Source organism: Macaca nemestrina, chromosome 14, assembly GCF_043159975.1.
Source record: "Macaca nemestrina isolate mMacNem1 chromosome 14, mMacNem.hap1, whole genome shotgun sequence".
Taxonomy (NCBI): Eukaryota; Metazoa; Chordata; class Mammalia; order Primates; family Cercopithecidae; genus Macaca; species Macaca nemestrina.
In genome coordinates, this window is record NC_092138.1 from 119,235,325 (window position 1) to 119,256,295 (window position 20,971).

At 45.9% G+C, this 20,971-nt stretch overlaps 1 protein-coding gene across 14 annotated transcripts in view; it reads left to right on the top strand.

The window, feature by feature from the left end:
• The window catches only part of LOC105472007 (calcium voltage-gated channel subunit alpha1 B), a 253,579-nt gene that overhangs the window by 200,262 nt on the left and 32,346 nt on the right, over positions 1-20,971 (top strand). For all 14 annotated transcript variants that reach the window (XM_071078713.1, XM_071078714.1, XM_071078711.1 and 11 more), the window contains 4 exons: positions 215-331; positions 728-793; positions 2,552-2,643; positions 4,874-5,018. In XM_071078713.1, the coding sequence (XP_070934814.1) occupies positions 215-331; positions 728-793; positions 2,552-2,643; positions 4,874-5,018 (420 nt within the window). The remainder of the gene's footprint in view (positions 1-214; positions 332-727; positions 794-2,551; positions 2,644-4,873; positions 5,019-20,971) is intronic.

Consider the following 20,971-nt stretch of genomic DNA (forward strand, 5'->3'; position numbering starts at 1 on the left):
TGCATGAGAAGTGATTTGCAAGGACAAGCTTTACTTCTGGAAGATTTTCTGGTGGCCGATTGCTGCTTAGACTGTGAAGCAGACTTTTCATTTTAATCTTTTTAACCACTTTTCTTTGGGGCCACAGGGATGTGGGAAGAGGTTGTAGGGTGGCAGCAGCTTGCCTGTGCTTTCAGGCTTCTGAAGGTCAGAGAACAATTCCTCTTCCCTGCAGAACAATTTCATCAACCTCAGCTTCCTCCGCCTCTTCCGAGCTGCGCGGCTGATCAAGCTGCTTCGCCAGGGTTACACCATCCGCATCCTGCTGTGGACCTTTGTCCAGTCCTTCAAGGTGGGCCAGGCGGGGGGCCTCCGTGCTCTCTGTCCCCTTCCTCCGTCTTGCTTTCCCCGCCCCCACCACAGCGGCCCCTCCTTTGGGAGGCTGGGAGAGGGCACGGCACGCAGGTCTCGTGGTTGTATGCATTGTCCTGTTGTCATTTATAAAGACATTTTAAGTTACCCGTAGGTTCCCTTGGTCACGCTTACAAGAACCCTGAGGTGGGTTTCACGACTCCGAGTTAGAGATAAAGAAACCGAGGCATCACTTGGTGGAGGGGCTGGGTGGCCAGTGGGATGGAGCTGGAGTAGGCTGAGGTCTGTGTGACCTCAAAGGCCCAGCCACTGTAGCACGAGGCCTGGGCGTGGTGGCCGGGAGGCGTCTGTAGCTGACCGGCCCCTGTCTCCGCAGGCCCTGCCCTACGTGTGTCTGCTCATTGCCATGCTGTTCTTCATCTACGCCATCATCGGCATGCAGGTGGGTGCTCCCCTTCGGGACAGAGCGTGGTCCCAGCCTCCCGTCCACCGGAGCAGAGGGGCACTGATCATGATTGTTAAGTCATCGTCATAATCAGTTGATCCTTAGTGAACATTCTCTATGAGCCAGATCCTGCTTTGAGCACTTTATGAACTTATATAATCCTCTTTTCTTACTCTTTTTTTTTTTTTTTAAATTTTGAGATAGAGTCTGGCTTTGTCAGCCAGGCTGGAGTGCAGTGGTGTGATCTGGGCTCACTGCAAGCTCTGCCTCCCAGGTTCACGTGATTCTCCTGCCTCAGCCTCCTGAGTAGCTGGGATTACAGGCATGCGCCACCACGCCCGGCTGATTTTTGTATTTTTAGTAGAGACAGGGTTTCACCGTGTTGGCCAGGCTGGTATTGAACTCCTGACCTCAAGCGATCCACCTGCCTCGGCCTCCCAAAGTGCTGGGATTACAGGCGTGAGCCACCGTGCCCGGCCTAAACTTACATAACCCTCAGAAAGACTGTTTTATGGAGGAGGACAGGAGGTGCCACAAGATGGGGCTGCTTGCCCAGGGCCATCCTGGTGTGGAGCAGCCCTGGCCCTCGGCCCATTGCCGCCTCTCCGGGTGGATGCGCCTTGGTGTTCTGAGGGCCGCACGGGCTTCCGCTCAGTGATGGTAGGGTGTCAGGGCACAGGTCAGAATGGGTGCTGGCTGTGTGGTGGCAGCGCATTTGAGCACAGCTGCGTTTGCTGAGTGGCCTGCACAGCAGCGGCCGCTTATTCTGTTAGTCTGGCAGCCGCGCTGAAGGACAGGCCTGACCCACAGCGGGGGTTACATGCTACTGAGGAAAACTGCCTGAGAATGCGAGCAGGAGCACGTCAGATTCTTGCACTGGGCAAACTTGGCTTGCATAATTTAGATTTTCTTTATTTTGCCGAAGAACACTTGGTCAGCTATTTGGGAATAAGCATTTGAAAACCATCAAGCAGCGTCCCAGTTATAAATCTGTGGCATCTGACCACTTTTCTGACAGTAGGGACGGAGGAGGGACCCAAGGGTTAATTTGTGATGGAAGGTGCCAGCGTTTCAAAGGTTTGCTGAAAGCTGATTTCTAAACTCTATATCAGGGATTCAGGGATTGAAGAGTTCTTTTGCTTTAAAATTTGCAGAGATCTGATGCTATTTAAAGCAATGCATCTTTTTTTTCCTGCTTTGGTCTGTGGATGTACAGAGCATGGACGTTACTGATCTCTGTGGATAGTTCATACATTTGCAGCCAGATTCCAGATTTTGGGCTGAGTACAACTACTGACCCATTTGCATTTCTTCCTGTGGAAAAGTCAGTTAAAATGGATAAAAAGCCCCTCGTGCTATTGCATATGTTTTAAAAAGACATTTTCCCATGATCTGTCAGACCTGTTACCAACATAATGCCTGCTTTGGAGCCGCTGATGATCCCACTTGAAAACACTTCCTGTGTTATGTGTGGCAGAGGCCTCGCAAGCTTGGCTGGGGGCCGTTCTTGGGAGTGTTTCGGACTTGCATCTGTGGACAGGTTCGGAGCTGGAGCCGGCACACGTGTGGCCACTGAGAGGGTGTCTATACTGGGAACGCGCACTGGCCTCTCCCGGGTGGGAGTTCTCTGGGGAGAGCAGCCGCCCATCTCATGTGGGGTCCTTGTGTGGCTCGCACACCCTCTCTGGCTTGGTCCACCTGCCGCGGCTCCTGCAGACCCAGCAGAGTCCGTGCCATTGCTCTTCTCCATTGCAGGTGTTTGGGAATATTGCCCTGGATGATGACACCAGCATCAACCGCCACAACAACTTCCGGACATTTTTGCAAGCCCTGATGCTGCTGTTCAGGTGTGTTGTTCGCTCAGCCCAGGCCAATGTCCGTTCTTCCATCAGTGGCTGCTTTACTCAGAATGAAGAAGGGTGGGTGCCAACCACGGAGACCGCCCACTTCTAATTCCCCAACCCCACTGGCTTCCCCTCAGCAGGCCTTTCTGGTTCTTCCCCTCTCTCTGCTCATCTTTTCCAAAGGCTCCTGATATCTGCCCCAATCTCAGAACAGGCTGAAGGGAAGCCCTGAGGGAGGTCATCCTGGGAGCGCTGGGCCAGGCCGGCCTCTGCTGCCTCATCTGTGCTCCCTGGTGGCAGCTTGGGGGCCTCCAGTGAGGCTCCAGGCAGAGGTCTGGGAGGACAGAGGTGCCTAGCGGGGGCTCTCGTGATGTGCGGCCTCCAGCTTTCCACCTGCGACCTTGTTGATTACAGGGATCGGTGGGATCAAGGGCAGTAGGGCAATAGGGGGAACTGCTGCCAGCAGAGTTTGTAGCTACTCAGTGGCCCAAGGAACCCAACTGGCCAGAACTGCTGGTCTGAACACACCTTTATTTTCCACTATCTCTCATGGGAGCTGCTGTTCCCTGGGCTCCTGGATGCAGCCAAGCCAAGTAACAGGCAGAACCTGGAGGGGCCAAGAGGCCGTGGCACAAGCTTCTGGGCATTCCGAGGTCTCCTGGCGGAGATGTGCCCCGGAGAGGGCTAAGCATCAGCTGCTATTCTGGGCGCGGAACAGGTGCTACGGCCGTCCTGGTTTGAGAGTGAACTTGGGAGCAGGGGGGAGGTGGCGAATGTGTTTTCCTGCCTCCTGAGTCTTCCACAGTTTATCACTCATGAACCTAGGACAGAAGGAAGGAGCTCTTTTAGGGATTTACCATTTCAGTTCATGTTTGCAATTGCACGGGGCTGCTGCACAACCAGCCCTGGGGGCTGCTCGACACAGCCCACCCTGCCTGCGGATGCACGCTGGGGCGAGCGCAGACCCAGACCTGCTTGGCTGAGCTGCCTGGAGAGACCCCTTGGACTCTTGTTTCTTTGCATAAGATGAGCAAGCACCCTTAGGCTGACACTGTCCCCAGATGATGTTGTTTGCCTGGGCTTTAGCTGCTGTGTTAATTTTATTTCATCATTTATTAATATTCTGCCTCATGCCACAGAAGATTTAAGGCAAACCTATGAAGTCAGCCTTAGTTTTGAGGCCTTTGGTCTCACGGCTTTCTGTTTCTCCCTGAACTTTGTGTTGCCTGGGAACACCCTTATCAGTCAGGCCCGGCACAGGTTGAAGCAGCAGCCCTGCAGGAACACCCCTGCCTCTGGCTGTCATCAGTGAGGAGTGGGCCCAGCTTATGCCCAGGGCTGACCACACAGACACATGGAGGTGGAGACCCAGGCCTCTGACCCACTTGTATCCTGCAAGCCGCTGGTGCTGGCTGTGTCCAGGAACAGACTCCGTGCAGCAGCATCCAGGGTGGCTGCTCAGGGCAGGGTGCTCTTGAGGTGTTCAAGGACCAGCAGAGGCCAGGGTGCTTGGAGTGGACTGAGCTGGAACCGAGATGGGGGTGAAGTCAGGGAAAGAGTGGGCAGCAGGTCCCACGGTGCTGTGGGCAGTCATGTGGATTTTGGCATTTCTGATGAGTGAGGCAAGTCACTGGAGGGTTTTGAGAGGAGAAAGAACGTGATCTGGCCTGTGCTTAGTGGCCCTGCTTCCTGCTGTGTAGGGCAGAGTGAGAAGACCAGCTTGGAAGCTTCCGTAGCACAGGGCAGGCCATGATCACTTGGCCTAGGACAGTGAGGGGTGGTGAGAGCCTGGCTGTGTTTCGAAGGCAGATGAGCTGATGAACAGGATATATATAGAGAGAGGAGGCAAAGATGATGCCCACGTTTTTGGTTGGAGCAGCTGGAAGGAGAGTCACCATTTCTGGAAATGAAGACGACCAGGATGGCGTGTGTCTGGGAGGAGGTCAGGAGGACAACTGGGGCCTGTGGTGTCCACAAAGAAGTGCTCGCCCTGGCGTTGGCCCCTGGTGCCGTAGATATTTTTTAGTAAGCAGCGCTTTCCCGATTAACGGTCAGCTTGGAAATCTAGTGCCGAAGGCTCCTTTGAAGAAACAGCATCTGTGACCCAGGCCTTGCACACGTGTGAGCTCTCTGTGGGAAGGAGCCCAAAGGAGCGGGCACGCTTGGCAGCCCCACAGGGCTCGGGCTCCCTCGAGGGCCTCTGTGGGCCTCACAGCTCTGCCCTTCTTCTCAGGAGCGCCACGGGGGAGGCCTGGCACGAGATCATGCTGTCCTGCCTGAGCAACCAGGCCTGTGATGAGCAGGCCAACGCCACCGAGTGTGGAAGTGACTTTGCCTACTTCTACTTCGTCTCCTTCATCTTCCTGTGCTCCTTTCTGGTGAGTCCTGGGCACCGTGCCCCTCCCAGTGCCACGTCTTGTCTTGGTGCAGCTCAGGCTCCCCCCACACCTCCTGCTGATCCCTGACTCCGATCCAGGCCGTGTCACAAGCTGAGTCCCTGCTGATGGCCGTTGTTTCCCAGAGATGGCGACCTCGTTAGCACGAGAAAGGGCCAACGTGGTAACGGGCTCCTGTGGGCCCTTCCTTGACGTCCGTGGAAAAGGGTTACATTTCCAGGGGCAACTGTTGCTTGACTTCCAGCTTCTAGAAGGTCATCCACTGTGGTGATGGGACGTGAAGGTACAGCATCCCAGCCAGTGTGTGGGGAAAGCAGCCGGACTGGGTAGGGAGGTCGGCAGGGCAGGCCCCAGAAGTGTGGATTTTATTCCACATCCATGGAAGCCTCTGGGGGCCCCACAGGGTCTGCTTGATGTTTTACAGCTTGGCTCTGGCTTCTGTGTGAGTAGTGAGGACATGGCTGCAGAACGAGTGGGGAGATGACTGGGGGCAACAGTGGCCGGAGAAAGGAGAGGCAAGGGAATGAGGTGGGATTGGGCTGCATTTTAGAAGTAGAGCTGGCATGATTGATGGCGAGAGGTGGGCGTGTGAAGAGGGAAAAGCAGGCTGCATCCTGGGGTTTTCTGGGGCCACAGGGTGAGCAGTTCTTCTGAGATGAGAGTACTGGGGAGCTTAGATTAGGTTAGGGTTGGGGACAACAGAGATGCCCAGTGACCTCTGGGCTGGAGATGTAAATGGGTTGTCATTAGTGTTTGGTGTGTTTGTGGGGCTGCTTGCTATTCGCTGGATCCCTGCGAATGCGAAGCTTAGTGCAGTGACCTGCGTCCAAAGCAGCACCTGAGTGCCTGTTAGACATACAGATTCCCGGGCCACTCTCCAGACTGCATCAGGATGCCGTGGAGATGGATCCAGGAGTCTGAGTTTTAACAAGCTCTCAAGGTGACTCGGTGTGTGTTGAACTTTGATGAGCCTTGACATAGGGGAAGAACAGTGTAAGGAAGAAGGCTGAAGACTCTGCCCCTCCCCAAGGGCATTGAGGAGGCAGAAAGGAGCACTAGATCCAGAAACTGAGGAGGAGCAGTCAGGGAGGCAGGTGGAGAACTGGGAGTGGGCGGAGGGAGGAAGTAACCAGCCATGCGCCATGTTGACGGAAGGTGATGCAAGATGATGACCAAGAATTGTTCATTGGGCCGGGCGTGGTGGCTCACACCTGTAATCCCAGCACTTTGGGAAGCCCAGGCAGGCAGATCACCTAAGGCCAGGAGCTCAAGACCAGCCTGGCCAACATGGTAAAACCCCATCTCTACTAAAAATACAAAAATTAGTCAGGCGTGGTGGCATACACCTGTAATCCCAGCCACTGGGGGAGCTGAGGCAAGAGAATTGCTTGAACCTGGAAGGTGGAGGCTGCAGTGAGCCGAGATTGCACGATTGCACTCCAGCCTGGGCAACAGAGCCAGACTCCATCTCAAAAAAAAAAAAAAGGAGGCTGAGGGAGGAGACTCACTAGAACCCGGGAGGTGGAGGTTGCAGTGAGCCAAAATTGTGCCACTGTACTCCAGCCTGGGGGACAGAGCAAGACTCTGTCTCAAAAAAAAAAAAAAAGTTTGTCAGACATGGAAAGGCAGAGGCCATTAGCGCCCTTGGGACGTTGTTGCCTCCGTCGGCGGAGTGGGAGTGAAGGCCTTGTTGCCACAAGCTTGAGAGCCCATGAGAGGAGAGGAGCACAGCCGGGACAGAGTCGCTCTTGACAGTGAGCAGCACTGAGGAAACGCCTCGAGCCTGTGGCCCTGACTCCAAGGAGGAACAGCTGGCATGGGCTGAGCTTTTCTCTAGCCACATTCACTCCTCAGTACATGGGTAGAAAAGTGAATTATCCGAATTCGGGATTTCCCAGACAAGTGCAAGGAGGGAGAGAAGGGTGTGTGTAAGAGTGTGGTTATTGTGTTGGATGTGGGATCAAAGCTGGGGACAGAGGAGGGTGAGGGGCAATGCCACTGGATTGGAGGTTCTCGTGAGGACATGTTTTGGGATGCAGGTATTTGAAAAAGCGAGCCGGAAAAGTAGGCGATGTGAGCAGAGTGGGATGTGTGAAGTGGAGACTCGCGAGACAGTGAGTCCTGCCATCAGTAAACATCATTGCTGTCATGACATTATCATTGCAAGATCATTGCATTAACATTAGCATGATCACTGGTGATAAGCATGTTTAGCATGATTTGTGGGAACAGAGATGAGCTGATGGGTGAGAAGGTTCAGGAATGGAGAGGGCAGGCAGTGGTCCTCCCATCTCTGTGGATCTTGAAAACAACAAGAATGATAACAAGAATAGAAGTGGAGACACAAACAGCAAGCCCGGTGCTAAGTTTTTCATGAAGGAAGGGGAAACGTAACATGTGACGTGAGCCCCAGAGAACAGGTTTCTAAAGAAGAGACCAGAGGGGACATCCATCCGCTTAGATGTTTGAGCCAGAGCGAGAACAAGTGGAGAGCACTCAGGGGAGATGGAGATACAAGGACTTGTGCTGAGGGCGGACTGTGAGCTTTGCAGGGTGCAGTATGAGGTTGAGGTGGTTGGGAATGGTGTACACTTGAGACAGGTGAGCTTATACTTAGATAGAGAAATACAGAAGAACCTACAAAACTGTGTTTTGCTACTTGCCAGAAACCAAGGGAAGGATTTCCATGCTTGAGTCGTCTCCTGATCCCTCCGAAGACCCCTTGTGGGCAGCAGGGAGGGTGGGCTTTTTGGAGAATCACTTTCCTGAGGCCTTGGTCTCTATACTGTCCAAGGACATCTGGTGCTGTAAGAACCAGCACACCTGTGGGCACAAAGCCACACCTACTAGCCTGACCTTACCATGCACCTGGCTGCAGAGATGGGGCTCCACAGAAAGCCACATTCATGATACCACAGCATGCACAGGGCCAGCACTCACTAGACATGTCCAGGATGAGTCGAGGAATCCCTAGGTTTAGCTGTCACTCCTGTGCAGGGAAGTGGGTGTTTCGTGGCCACTGTCCTTTGTTCTTGTCCCCATGGACCTCAGTTATGGTTCTTGGCTAATCCTGGTGTCTCCTTACTGAAACTGTAATCCTAATTCTTCTGGTACTTCCCTCACAGATTGGACATGCAGCTCATGTTTTGAAACACTGGGATGTGGTTTGGTCTGATAGAGAAGTGACATGGAGAAAATGGGACTGTGAATTTGGGATGGGTGGCAGGACTTGGTTAGGTTGGGATTTGATTCCATTAATTGGAATAGAGGGTACTGACGGAAGAATAGGGAATGAAGTTGTTTGTGACAGCCTGCCGATAATCACTGAGTCAGGCACTATCAGGGTCTTATGAATACATTATTATTATTATTACAGTGAAGAAATGGAGGTTTAAAGATGTTAAAACATCTCAGCCTGAGTTTAGAACCTAAGTTTTTGAAAAGGACAAATTCCTAGAAAGACACAAATTACCATAACCGACTGAATTAAGTAGAAAATCTGAATAGACCTGTAACAAGTAAGAAGATTGAATCAGTAATCGAAAACTTGCCAATAAAGAGAAGCCCAAGACCATATAATGGCAAAGGGACACTCTTTGCTGGGAAAACGGGACATCCACATACAAAAGAATGAAGTTGGACTCCTACCTTATACTATATATAAAAATTAACATAAAATTAAGAACTAAATGTAAGAGCTATTAACTATAAAGCTCTTAGAAGAAAACATAGTGGATAAATCTTTTTGATGTTTTACTTAGTAACAGAGTCTTAGATTTGACACCAGCATCAAAATAAAAGAAAAAATAAATTTGTCTACTCAAAATTAAAAACTTTCGTGCATCAAAGGAAACCATCAACAGAATGAAAAGGCAACCCAAGGAATTGGAGAAAATATTTGCAAATTACATTTCTGATAAAGGGTTAATATCATAATTGTTGAAAGAAAATCTTTTGCCAAATTAAATTTAACAGAGTTTAATTGAACAAAGAATGATTCGCAAATCATGCAGCCTCCTGAGTCAGAGTAGTCTCAGAGACTCCAACACAGCCACGTGGCAGAAGAGGATTTATGGACAGAAAAAGGAATATGATGTACAGAAAATGGAAGTGAGGTACAGAAACAGTTGATTGGTTACAACTTAGCATTTGCCTTATTTGAACACAGTTAGAACAGTTGGCCCCCTTTGGCCAAAACTTGATGATTGGTATGGTAATAGGTTACAAAGTCTGTTTACACTTTGATTTAGGTTATAGTTCACTAGGTACAGAGAAACCTTTAGGCTGAACTTAAAATATATAAGGAGGCAGCGTTAGGCTAAACTTGATTTAACAAAATGTATAAAGAACTTCTACAACTCAACAACAAAAGTAAAACAACCCAATTAAGAAATGAGAGATAATATCAGCAAGATGGCTGACTTTCCCCATAGTGCTTGTCTTTCTCAAAAAGACAGAGCAATGAAGAAAAAATTACATTTTAATGAAAATAACTGAGGGAGAGTCTCAGAGTACGTCAGAGGTGTAACAGAGACACTGGTGAGCACAGAAACTTGGGATGGCCACTGGGAGAACAGAAGGAAACACCAAGCAAACACCACCACCCCATCCTGCAACTGGGATCAGCTGGGACCCAGGAGGAGCTTTTCCCTTTGGTGAGGAGGTAAGCAAGAGGATCCCAGGAGCCCCCATACCACCTCAGACACCTACAGACCCTAGCACTCGGGTCCCCTGCAGTCCTCAAGGCACTAAGCCCAGCTGAGGGAGCTGCCTGGAGTCCACACAGCTGTGCTCCCCCAAGAGACAATGCCAACACTGCTCAGCCCCTGTAGCCCATGTGGCTACTGTGCTCCACTACCTAGGAATTGGAACTACAGCGGGAGTGTGACTTGCTCCTGGAGTAGCCACAGCTTTCCTTTATCCGTGAGGCAAAACTGCCATCAAACTAATTGAGACTAATGACTGACATCCCGAAGCTGAGCTGCAAGCAGCTGTTACACCCTTCCCCAAGGGGCCAAGTGGAGGTGGAGCTGCTTCACCTACCCTTCCCCTCCATGCCCATAGGCCAGAGCTGAAGTGATACCCTGCCTCCTGGGAAAACACTACCTTGACCACTCAGAGTGGTCACACCTCCCCAGTGTCTAAGTTGAAGCAGTTCCCTGCATCCCAGGAAATGGTGCATTGGCCACCCAGAGCAGTCACATCCCCCAAGCCTGAGCTGAAGTGGCACATTGCCCCCGCCCCCCGCCCCCAGGAATCAGTGCCCTGGCTGAACTGAGGGCTGTGCATCCCAGGGCTGAACTGACACGGTACCCTGCCATCCCAGATAAATAGAGCATTTGCTCAGCCGAGACACCCAACCCCATAGGCCAAACTGCTCTAGTGCCCTGCTTCCCTGGAGCTAGACTTGCCCCTTAGAGTCTGAGCTGCTGAGACAGCCCTGGAGAATGGAGTTCCCTGCCTCCCCAGGGCTCAAATGACAGCTGTGCTCTGCCATTCTAGGGTACTTCCTGCTACACCTGGTCTCACAGAACTGCCAAGCCTCAGCATCCCAGGGTCAAGAGTAACTACTACATGGTGCCTTTTCCCCAGGACCCAAAATGCCACTAAGCCCTATTGGTTCAGGTTCCTGAATTGCAGCTGTACCCAACTTCTCAGGACCAAAACTCCAGAGCACCCCTTCTTCCTGATTTGGACCAGTGCTATACCCTGCCCCCACCCCACCCAGGAGTAGAATCACAGCTATAATCTCACACCTTGGGCCTGAGCTGCTTGGGAATGACTTAGAGTCAGATCGTGGCACTGTGGGCAGTGTACACCCAACTCTGCCCCAGGGAGCAAACCTGTACCCCAAGACCCAGATGCCACAATAAGTTCATGAGATTCTAAGCATAGGACCCCAGCTCCATAGCCACTCTGAGCACCTACACCTGGAACCCAGTGGTGCTGCAGCTGATTGTAGGCCATTAGATCTGATACCAAGAGGTGTCCCCTCAGCTAAGTCTTCCCATTGTGGGGAAAACAAAACTAACAGGACCCCAAAAGCCCTTGACACTGAGGACATTTACAGCCTACACTGCCACTTCTGCTGCCACAAACTTCTACACCCTGGACAACTGAAGTGCCCACAGTTACTGATGTTGAATGCAGCTAAAGAAGTTGTAGGGAGACTATACCACTGCACCTGGAAACAGAGTAACTACGCCCTTCCCAGCTGGCACACTAAAACCCAACCGTACTGTACAGAGTTTGGAAAGGGTGATTTGTTCTACCAGTTGTACAGACATCAAGGGACAAAAGATACATGAAAAAGCGAGGAAATCCGACATCACCCAAGGAACATAATTCTTTAGTGGTAGACCCTAGTAAAAACTAAATGTAAAAAATGCCAGAAAAGGGATTCAAAATAATGTTCTTAAAGAAGTGCAGCAAAATACAAGAAAATACAGACAGACAATGCAGTGAAATCAGGAACACAATTGACAGTATGAATGAAAAATTCAACAAAGAACCAGGCAGAAATCCTGCAGCTGACAAATTCAATGAATGAAATTAAAAATAAAAACCAACAGTAGAGAGCTTCAACAGTGAATCTGATCAAGCAGAAGAAAACAGAAATCTCTGAACTTGAAGATAGGTCATTTGAAATTAGTCAGTGGGAAAGAAAAGAAATAATTAAAAAGAGTGAAGAAAAGCCTTCAAGAATTATGGAGCACAATTAAGAAAAAAAAAAAATTTGTATGGGTGTTGAGAAGGAAAAGAGAAGGGAAAAGGTATAGAAAACCTATTTAATGAAGTAATAGCTGGAAAATTCCCAAGTCTGGGGAGAGATGTGGACATCCAAATTCAAGAAGCTCAATCGTCCTCCAATAGATTCAACCAAAAAGGTTCTCCCCAGGACATGTTATGGTCAAATTGTCAAAAGTCAAAGAGAAGAGAAAATTCTAAAAACAGCAAGAGAAAAGCATCAAGTCACATATAACAGAATCTGCCATTAGACTGATAGCAGATTTCTCTGCAGAAATTTTATAGACCAGGAGAGAATGCAATGATGTATTCTAAGTGGTAAAAAGAAAACAAAAAACAAACTGCCAGTCAAGAATACTATACCCAGCAAAGCTATCCTTCAGAAATGAGGGAAAAATAAAGTCTTTCCCAGACAAGCAAGAAGTGAGAGAATTCATCACCACTAGACCAACCTTACAAGAAATACACAAGGGAGTCCTCCATCTGGAAGCAAAGACATGATAATTACTGTCGTGAAAAACAAAAATATAAAACTCACTGGTAGAGTGGGTTTCACAAAAGAGAAAGATAAAATAATCAAACCTTATTATTACAGAAAACCACTAAACTGTAATTATAAATAATGAGAGGAAGAAAGGAAGAAAGGATCTACAAAACAACCAGAAAATAATTAACAAAATGACAGGAGTAAGTTCTGCCTATAAATGATAACCTTACATGTAAATGGATTAAACTCCCCCACTTAAAAGATATAAACTAGCTAAATAGATTTTTTTGAATGACCCAACTATATACTGGCAAAAGAAGCTCACATCACCCATAAAGACACATATAGAATGAAAGTAAAGGGATGAAAAACATATTCCACACAGCCGGGCGCGGTGGCTCAAGCCTGTAATCCCAGCACTTTGGGAGGCCGAGACGGGCGGATCACGAGGTCAGGAGATCGAGACCATCCTGGCTAACACGGTGAAACCCCGTCTCTACTAAAAAATACAAAAAAAAACTAGCCGGGCGAGGTGGCGGGCGCCTGTAGTCCCGGCTACTCGGGAGGCTGAGGCAGGAGAATGGCGGGAACCCGGGAGGCGAAGCTTGCAGTGAGCTGAGATCCGGCCACAGCACTCCAGCCTGGGTGACAGAGCGAGACTCCGTCTCAAAAAAAAAAAAAAAAAAAAAGAAAAACATATTCCACACAAACAGAAACTAAAGTAAGCAGGAGTGCTATACTTATATCAGACAAAGCAGACTTTTAAGTCAAAAACTCTGAAAAGAAGCCCAGTGTGGTGGTGCATACTTGTAGTCCCAGCGACTGGGGAGGCTGAGGTGGAAAGACTGCTTGAGTCCAGGAGTTCAAGGTGGTAGTGTGCTGTGATTACACCTGTGTGAGTAGCCACTGCACTCCAGCCTGGGCAACATACCAAGACCCCATCTCTTTAAGAAAAAAATGTTTAGGGCAAGGAATGTCATTATATAGTGATAAAGGAATCAACTCAGCAAGAAAGTACAACAATTGTCAGTATATATGGACCCAACAGTGGAGCGCCCAGACATACAAAACAAATATTATTAGATCCAAAAAGAGAGAAAGATTTCATCACAGTGTCATTTGGGGATTTCTGTACCCCATGCTCATCATTGAACACATCATCTAGACAGAAAATCAACAACAAAAAACCCACATTGGATTTAAACTGCCTTTTAGTCCAAATGGACCTAACAGACATTTCCAGAACTTTTCATCCAACCATTGCATGGTACACATTAGCTTCATCATCACATAGAAGATTATCTAGGAGAAATCAGATGTTAGGCCACAAAACAAGTCTCAACAAATGTAAAATAATTGAAATCATATCAAGTATTTTTTTCTAACAAATGAAATAAAACTAGAAATCAATAACAAGGGGAACTTTTGAAATTGTACAAATTCATGAAAATTGACCTTCTCCTGAATGACAAATGGGCCAATGAAGAAATTAAGAACGCAGTTTTACAATTTGGCCTGGCACAGTGGCTCATGCCTATAATCCCAGCACTTTGGGAGGCTGAGGCAGGTGGATCATGTAAGGTCAGAAGTTCGAGACCAGCCTGGTTAACATGGTGAAATCCCGTCTCTACTTAAAACATAAAATTAGCGGGCATGGTGGCAGGTGCCTGTAATCCCAGGTACTCAGGAGGCTGAGGCAGGAGTATCACTTGAACTGGGAGGCAGAGTTTGCAGTGAGCTGAGAGTGCAGCACTGTACTCCAGTCTGGGTGACAGAGCGAGACTCTGTCTCAAAAAAAAAAAAGAAAAAAGAAAAGAAGGCCGGGCATGGTGGCTCACGTCTGTAGTCCCAGCACTTTGGGAAGCCAAGGCGGGTGGATCACGAGGTCAAGAGATCGAGACCATCCTGGCCAACATGGTGAAACCCCGTCTCTACTAAAAATACAAAAATTAGCCAGGCATGGTAGCACGTGCCTGTAGTCCCAGCTACTTGGGAGGCCGAGGCAGGAGAATCGCTTGAACCCGGGAAGCAGAGGTTGCAGTGAGCTGAGATCGTACCACTGCACTTCAGCCCGGTGACAGTGAGACCCTGTCTTAAAAAAAAAAAAAAAAAAATCATTGAAACAATAGAAATAGAAACACATGTCATGATAACTTGAACCGGGGGCAGGGTAGGTGGGGAGGAAACATAGCATGCCAAAACTTATGGGATACAGAAAAAGCAGTATGAAACAGGAACTTTATAGCAATAAAAGCCTACACCAAAAACACACAAAGATTTCAAATAAATGACTTAAGATGCATCTCAAAGAAATAGGAATAAAACCTAAACCAGGCCAAAAATTAGTAGAGGAACAGAAATAATAAAGATCAGAGCAAGAGCAAAAAGAAACAATATTGAGATGAAAACTTTACAAAAGATCAATGAAATGAAAATGTAGCCAGGTGTGCGGTGGCTCACACCTGTAATCCCAGCACTTTGGGAGGCCGAGGCAAGTGGATCACTTGAGGGTAGGAGTTCGAGACCAGCCTGGCCAACATGGTGAAACTCCATCTCTACTAAAAGTACAAAAATTAGCCAGGTGTGGTGGTGGGCACCTGTAATCCCATGTACTTGGAAGGCTGAGGCAGGAGAATTGCTTCAACCCAGGAGGCAGAGGTTGCAGTGAGCTGAGATTATGCCACTGTACTCCAGCCTGGGTGACAGAGCCAGACTCTGTCTCAAAAAAAATAAAATTGTTTTTTTGAAAAAGTAATGCAAACCATTAGCTAGACTAAGCAAGAAAATATGCAAATAAATAATTCAGAAGTAAAAAAGGAGACATTACAACTAATATCATAGAAATACAAAGGATCATTAGTAACTATTATGAACAACTATACACCAACACATTAGAAAACCTAGCGGAAATGAATAAATTTCTGGACACATGGAACTTACCAAGATTGAACCAAGAAGAAAAGAAGACCTGAACAGACCAATTACTGTAATGAAATTGAATCTGTAATTTAAAAATCTCCCATTGGCCAGGCGTGGTGGCTTACATTTGTAATCCCAGCACTTTGTGAGGCCAAGGCAGGCAGATCATGAGGTCAGGAGATCGAGACCATCCTGGCCAACATGGTGAAACCCCATGTCTACTAAAATACAAAAAGAAAATTAGCCAGGCATGGTGGCACACACCTGTGGTCCCAGCTACTCAGGAGACTGAGGCAGGGGAATTTCTTGAACCTGGGAAGCAGAGGTTGTAGTGACCCAAGATCGTGCCAATGCACTCCAGCCTGGGCAACAAGAGCGAAACTCCATCTCAAAAAAAAAAAAAAAAAACAAATCTCCCATCAAAGAAAAGCCTAGGGTGTTTCACTAGAGAATTCTAAACTCAGTCTACAAGACTAGCATTACCCTAATATAAAACCAGACAAGGACACAGCAGAAACAGAAGCAAAAACAAATGAAAAACACTAGAAAGAAAAAGGAAACTATAGGCCAATATTCCTGATGATCATAGATGCAAAAATTCTCAAGAAAAATAGTATTTTGTAGTAATTAGTAGCAACTGAATCCAGCAGCACATTGTAATTCACTGTGATCAAATGGGATTTATTCCTGGGATATAAGGAATAAATAAACCAGTAATCAACATAATACATCACATCAACAGAATGAAGGACAAAAACAATATTATCATCTCAATAGACACAGAAAAAGCATTCGATAACATTCAACATCCTTTCATAATGAAAGCTCAACAAGTTAGGTTGGAAGATACCTCAACACAATAAAGGCTGTCTCTGACAAACCCACAGCCAACATCATACTGAACGGGGAAAAGATCTACAACAAGAAAGGATACCCACTTTCACCACTTTTATTCAACATAATACTGGAAGTTCTAGCCAGAGCAGTTACGTAAGAGAAAAGAAATAAGCGGCATCCAAATTGGAAAGAAGGAAGTCAAATTGTTCCTGTTTGCGGACAACATGCCTTATATATAGAAAACCCTAAAAGCGCCACCAAAAAATTCTTAGAACTCATAAAGTAATTCAGTAAAATCAATATACAAAAATCAGTAGTGTGTCTGTACACCAACAGCAAACTAGCAGAAAAAGAAATCAGTCTCGTTTACAATAGCTACCAAAGAAATAACTAAGGAAGTGAAAGACCTCTACAAGGAAAACTAAAAAACATTGATGAAGGATACTGAAGAGGACACATAAAAAATAGACATTTGATGCTTATGGATTGGAAGAATTAATTGTGAAAAGGACCATACAGATTTAATGCAATCCCTATCAAAATACCAATGACATTCTTCATGGAAATATAAAAAATAATCCTAAAATTAATACAGAACCACAAAAGACCCTGGATAGCTTAAATAATCTTGAGCAACAAGAACAAAGCTGGAGGCATCACACTACCAAACTTCAAAACAGCATGGTACTGGCATAAAAACAGAAACATAGACCGAGGGAACAGAATAGAGAACTCAGTAATAAGTCTTTGTGTTTACAGCCAATTGATTTTTTAACAAAAGCACCAAGAACATTCATTGGAACGGGACAGCCTCTTCAATAAACGATGGCAGGGAAACTGGATATCCACATGCAGAAAAATGCAGCTCAAACCTGATCTCTCACTATATACAAAAGCCAACTCAAAATGGATCAAAGACTTAAATGTAAGACTCAAAAACATGAATCTACTAGAAGAAAATACAGGGAAAACACTTCAGGACATTGGTCTGGGCAAAAATTATGTGGAGAAGACCTCAAGAGCACAGGCAACCAAAGCACAAATAGACAAATGGGATTGCATTTCAGTAAAAAGCTTCTGAACAGCCAATGAAATAATCAGCAGAGTGACAAGACAGCTTGCAGAATCAGAGAAAATATTTGCAAACTATTTATCTGACAAGCAATTAATATCTGGAATATACAAGGTGAAACTCAACCCATCAGCAAAAAAAAAAAAAAAAAAAAAATCAGATTAATAAATGGGTAAATGAACTGAATAGACATCTCTCAAAAGAAGACATACGAATGTCTGGCCAGCTGGTATATGAAAAAGTGCTCAACATCTCTAATCATCAGGGAAATGCAAATCAAAACCACAGTGAGATACCATCTCACCCTAGTTAGAATGGCTGTTATCAAAAACACACACAAAAAATAACAAATGCTCGTGAGGATGCAGAGAAAGGGGAACGCTTATACAGTGTTAGTAGGAAGGCTCCTCAAAAAACTAAAAATAGAACTACTGTGTATGATCTGGCAATTCCACTACTGGGTATATATCCAAACAGAAGTAAATCAATTATGTCAAAGAGATATCTGGGCTCCCATGTTTATTGCCATACTATTCTCAATAGCCAAGATACAGAATCAACTTAAGTGTCGATCCACACATGAATGGATTTTTAAAATATTTTCTTCATACACAATTGAATACTATTTAGCCATAAAAAGAATGAAAGTCTGCCGGGCGCGGTGGCTCAAGCCTGTAATCCCAGCACTTTGGGAGGCCGAGACGGGTGGATCACGAGGTCAGGAGATTGAGACCATCCTGGCTAACACGGTGAAACCCCGTCTCTACTAAAAAATACAAAAAACTAGCCGGGCGAGGTGGCAGGCACCTGTAGTCCCAGCTACTCGGGAGGCTGAGGCAGGAGAATGGCGTGAACCCGGGAGGCAGAGCTTGCAGTGAGCTAAGATCTGGCCACTGCACTCCAGCCTGGGCAACAGAGCGAGACTCTGTCTCAAAAAAAAAAAAAAAAAAAAAAAGAGTGAAAGTCTGCCATTTGTGGCAACATGGATGAGCTTGGAGGTCATTAGGTTAAGGTAAATAAGTCAGGCACAGAAAGATAAATATTGCATGTTCTCATATGTGGAAGCTAAAAAAAATTGCTCTCGTAGAAGTGGAGAGTAGAATAGTGGTTACTAGAGGCAGGGAAGGTTAGGAGGATGGGGGATAGCCAAAGGTTGGTGAACAGATAGAAAAGTACAGCTAGACAGGTGAAATAAGTTTTAGTCTTCAGTGTCACTATAGGGTGACTATAATTAACAACAGTTTGTTGAATATTTTCAAATATTTCAAATATTTTCAAATAGGAGAGCAAATTTTGAATGCTCCCAACACAGAAATAAGTGTTTGAGATAGATATGCTAATTGCTGTGATTTGATCATTACACATTTGTATACATGTGTCAGAATATCACACTGTACCCCATAAATATGTACAATTATTGCATGCCAATTAAAAATAATAATGAAAGCAAAAGAAAAAATTTTAAGAAAGAAATGGGCAAAGGGATTGAATTTTTAAAAAAGGAACTGAATAAGTAAAAATAAGTAAATAGCTGCTGCACAGCCAATGAAATAATCAACAGAATGACAAGACAACTTGCAGAATCAGAGAAAATATTTGCAAACTATTCATCTGACAAGTGATTAATATCCGTTTCTCCAAATACAATGACCAATAAGCACATGAAAAAATATTCAACATCACTAATAATTAGGGAAATGCAAATCAAAACCACAGTGAAATACCACTTCACACTCAGTAGAATTGCTATTACTAAAGAAAAAAAGATAGAAAAAGAAAAGAAAATAGGCCGGGTGCGGTAGCTCATGCCTGTAATCTCAACACTTTGGGAGGCCGAGGTAGACAGATCACTTAAGGTCAGGAGTTCAAGATCAGCCTGGCCAACATGGCAGAACCCTGTCTCTACTAAAAATACAAAAATTAACTGGACCTGGTGGTGCATGTCTAATCCCAGCTACTCAGGAGGCTGAGGCATGAGAATTGCTTGAATCCGGGAGATGGAAGTTGCAGTGAGCTGAGATCATGCCTGGGCTTTAGAGTGAGACTCTGTCTCAAAAAAAAAAAAGAAGAAGAAGAAAGAAAAGAAAATAGGACAGGTGCAGTAGCTCAGGCCTGTAATCCCAGCACTTTGGGAGTCCAAGGCAGGCAGATCACTTGAGGCCAGGAGTTTGAGACCAGCCTGGCCAACATGGTGAAATTCCAGCTCTGCTAAAAATACAAAAATTAGCCTGGTGTGGTGGCACACGCCTTTAATCCCAGCTACTTGGGAGGCTGAGGCACAAGAATCTCTTGAACGCAGGAGGCGGAGTTTGCAGTGAGCTGAGGTCATGCTACTGCACTTCAGCCTAGGTGACAGAGTGAGACTCTGTCTCAAAAAATAAAATAAAACCACACCTGTAATCCCAGCACTTTGGGAGGCTGAGATGGGCAGATCACCTGAGGCCAGGAGTTCGAGGCCTGGCCAACATGGTGAAACCCTGTCTCTATTAAAAATACAAAAATTAGCCAGGTGTGGTCTTGTGCACTTGTAATCCCAGCTACTCAGGAGGCTGAGGCAGAGAATTGCTTGAACCTGGGAGGTGGAGGCTGCAGTGACCCAAGATCCTGCCATTGCACTCCAGCCTGGGAGACAGAGCAAGACTCCATCTCAAAAAAAAAAAAAAAAAAAAAAGGAATTAATTAATATTAGCAAAGATGTGGAGAAATTTCAACCCTTATGCACTGGTGGGTAGGACTGTAAAATGGTGGTGTGGAAAATAGTATGGCAGTTCCTCAAAAGATTAATAAAAGTGAATCTTGGTATAGACTCAAAAGAAATCAAATCAGGGACTTCAACAGATATATGTCAAAACATGCTCATAGCAGTGTTATTCACAATAGCCAAGAGGAGAAAGGAACCCCAGTTTCCATCAACAGATGAATGGGTAAACAAAATGTGGTATGAACATTGAATGGACTATAATTATTCAGCCTTAAAAAGGAAAAGGAGTTCTGACACATTCTACAATGTGAATAAACCTTGAAGACATTGTTAGGTGAAATGAGCTGGTCGCAAAAGGACAGATACTGTATGATTCCATTTATATGAGGTACCTATAGTAGTCAAATTCATCGAGACAGTAAGTAGAACGGTGGTTTCCAGGGGAGGATGGATGAGGAATTATTCTTTCGTGGATAGAGTTTCAGTTTGGGAATACGAAGAAAGTTTTGGAGATGGATGGTATGCATGGTTGCACAACAGTGTGAATATACTTAATGCCCCTGACCTCTACACTTAAAAATTGTTAAAATGGAAAATTTTTTGTTATGTATCTTTACTACAGTTAAAAAAAAAAAGAAGAAAATGAACACTCAAACTTCTCCCAAAAATACAAGAGGAGGAAACACTTCCTAACACATCCTGTGAGGCCAGCATTATCCTTATATCATGGTCAAATATGCCACAAGAAAAGAAAACTGCAGACTAATATCTCTTATAAATATTGATCCAAAGATCATCAACAAAATACTAGCAAACTAATTCCAACAACACATTTCCCACTTTCAAAACGTACTAGAAAGCTACAGTAATCAAAACAATGTGGTACTGGCATAAAGATAGATACATAGGCCAATTAAGTAGAATCGAAAGTCCAGAAATAAACTCAAATATCTGTGGTCAGTTGACTTTGGACACTTGTGCCAAGGAGAGACTTGTCTTTCTTTCCATGATAATTCAGTGGGGGAGAGAATAATCTTTTCAACAAATAATATGGATAAAATTGGATATCCACATGCAAAAGATTGAGTTTGGACCACTACCTCACTCAATATACAAAATTTTCTCAGTCAATAAAAGACCTCATAGAATAGCAAAAATTATGAAACTATTAG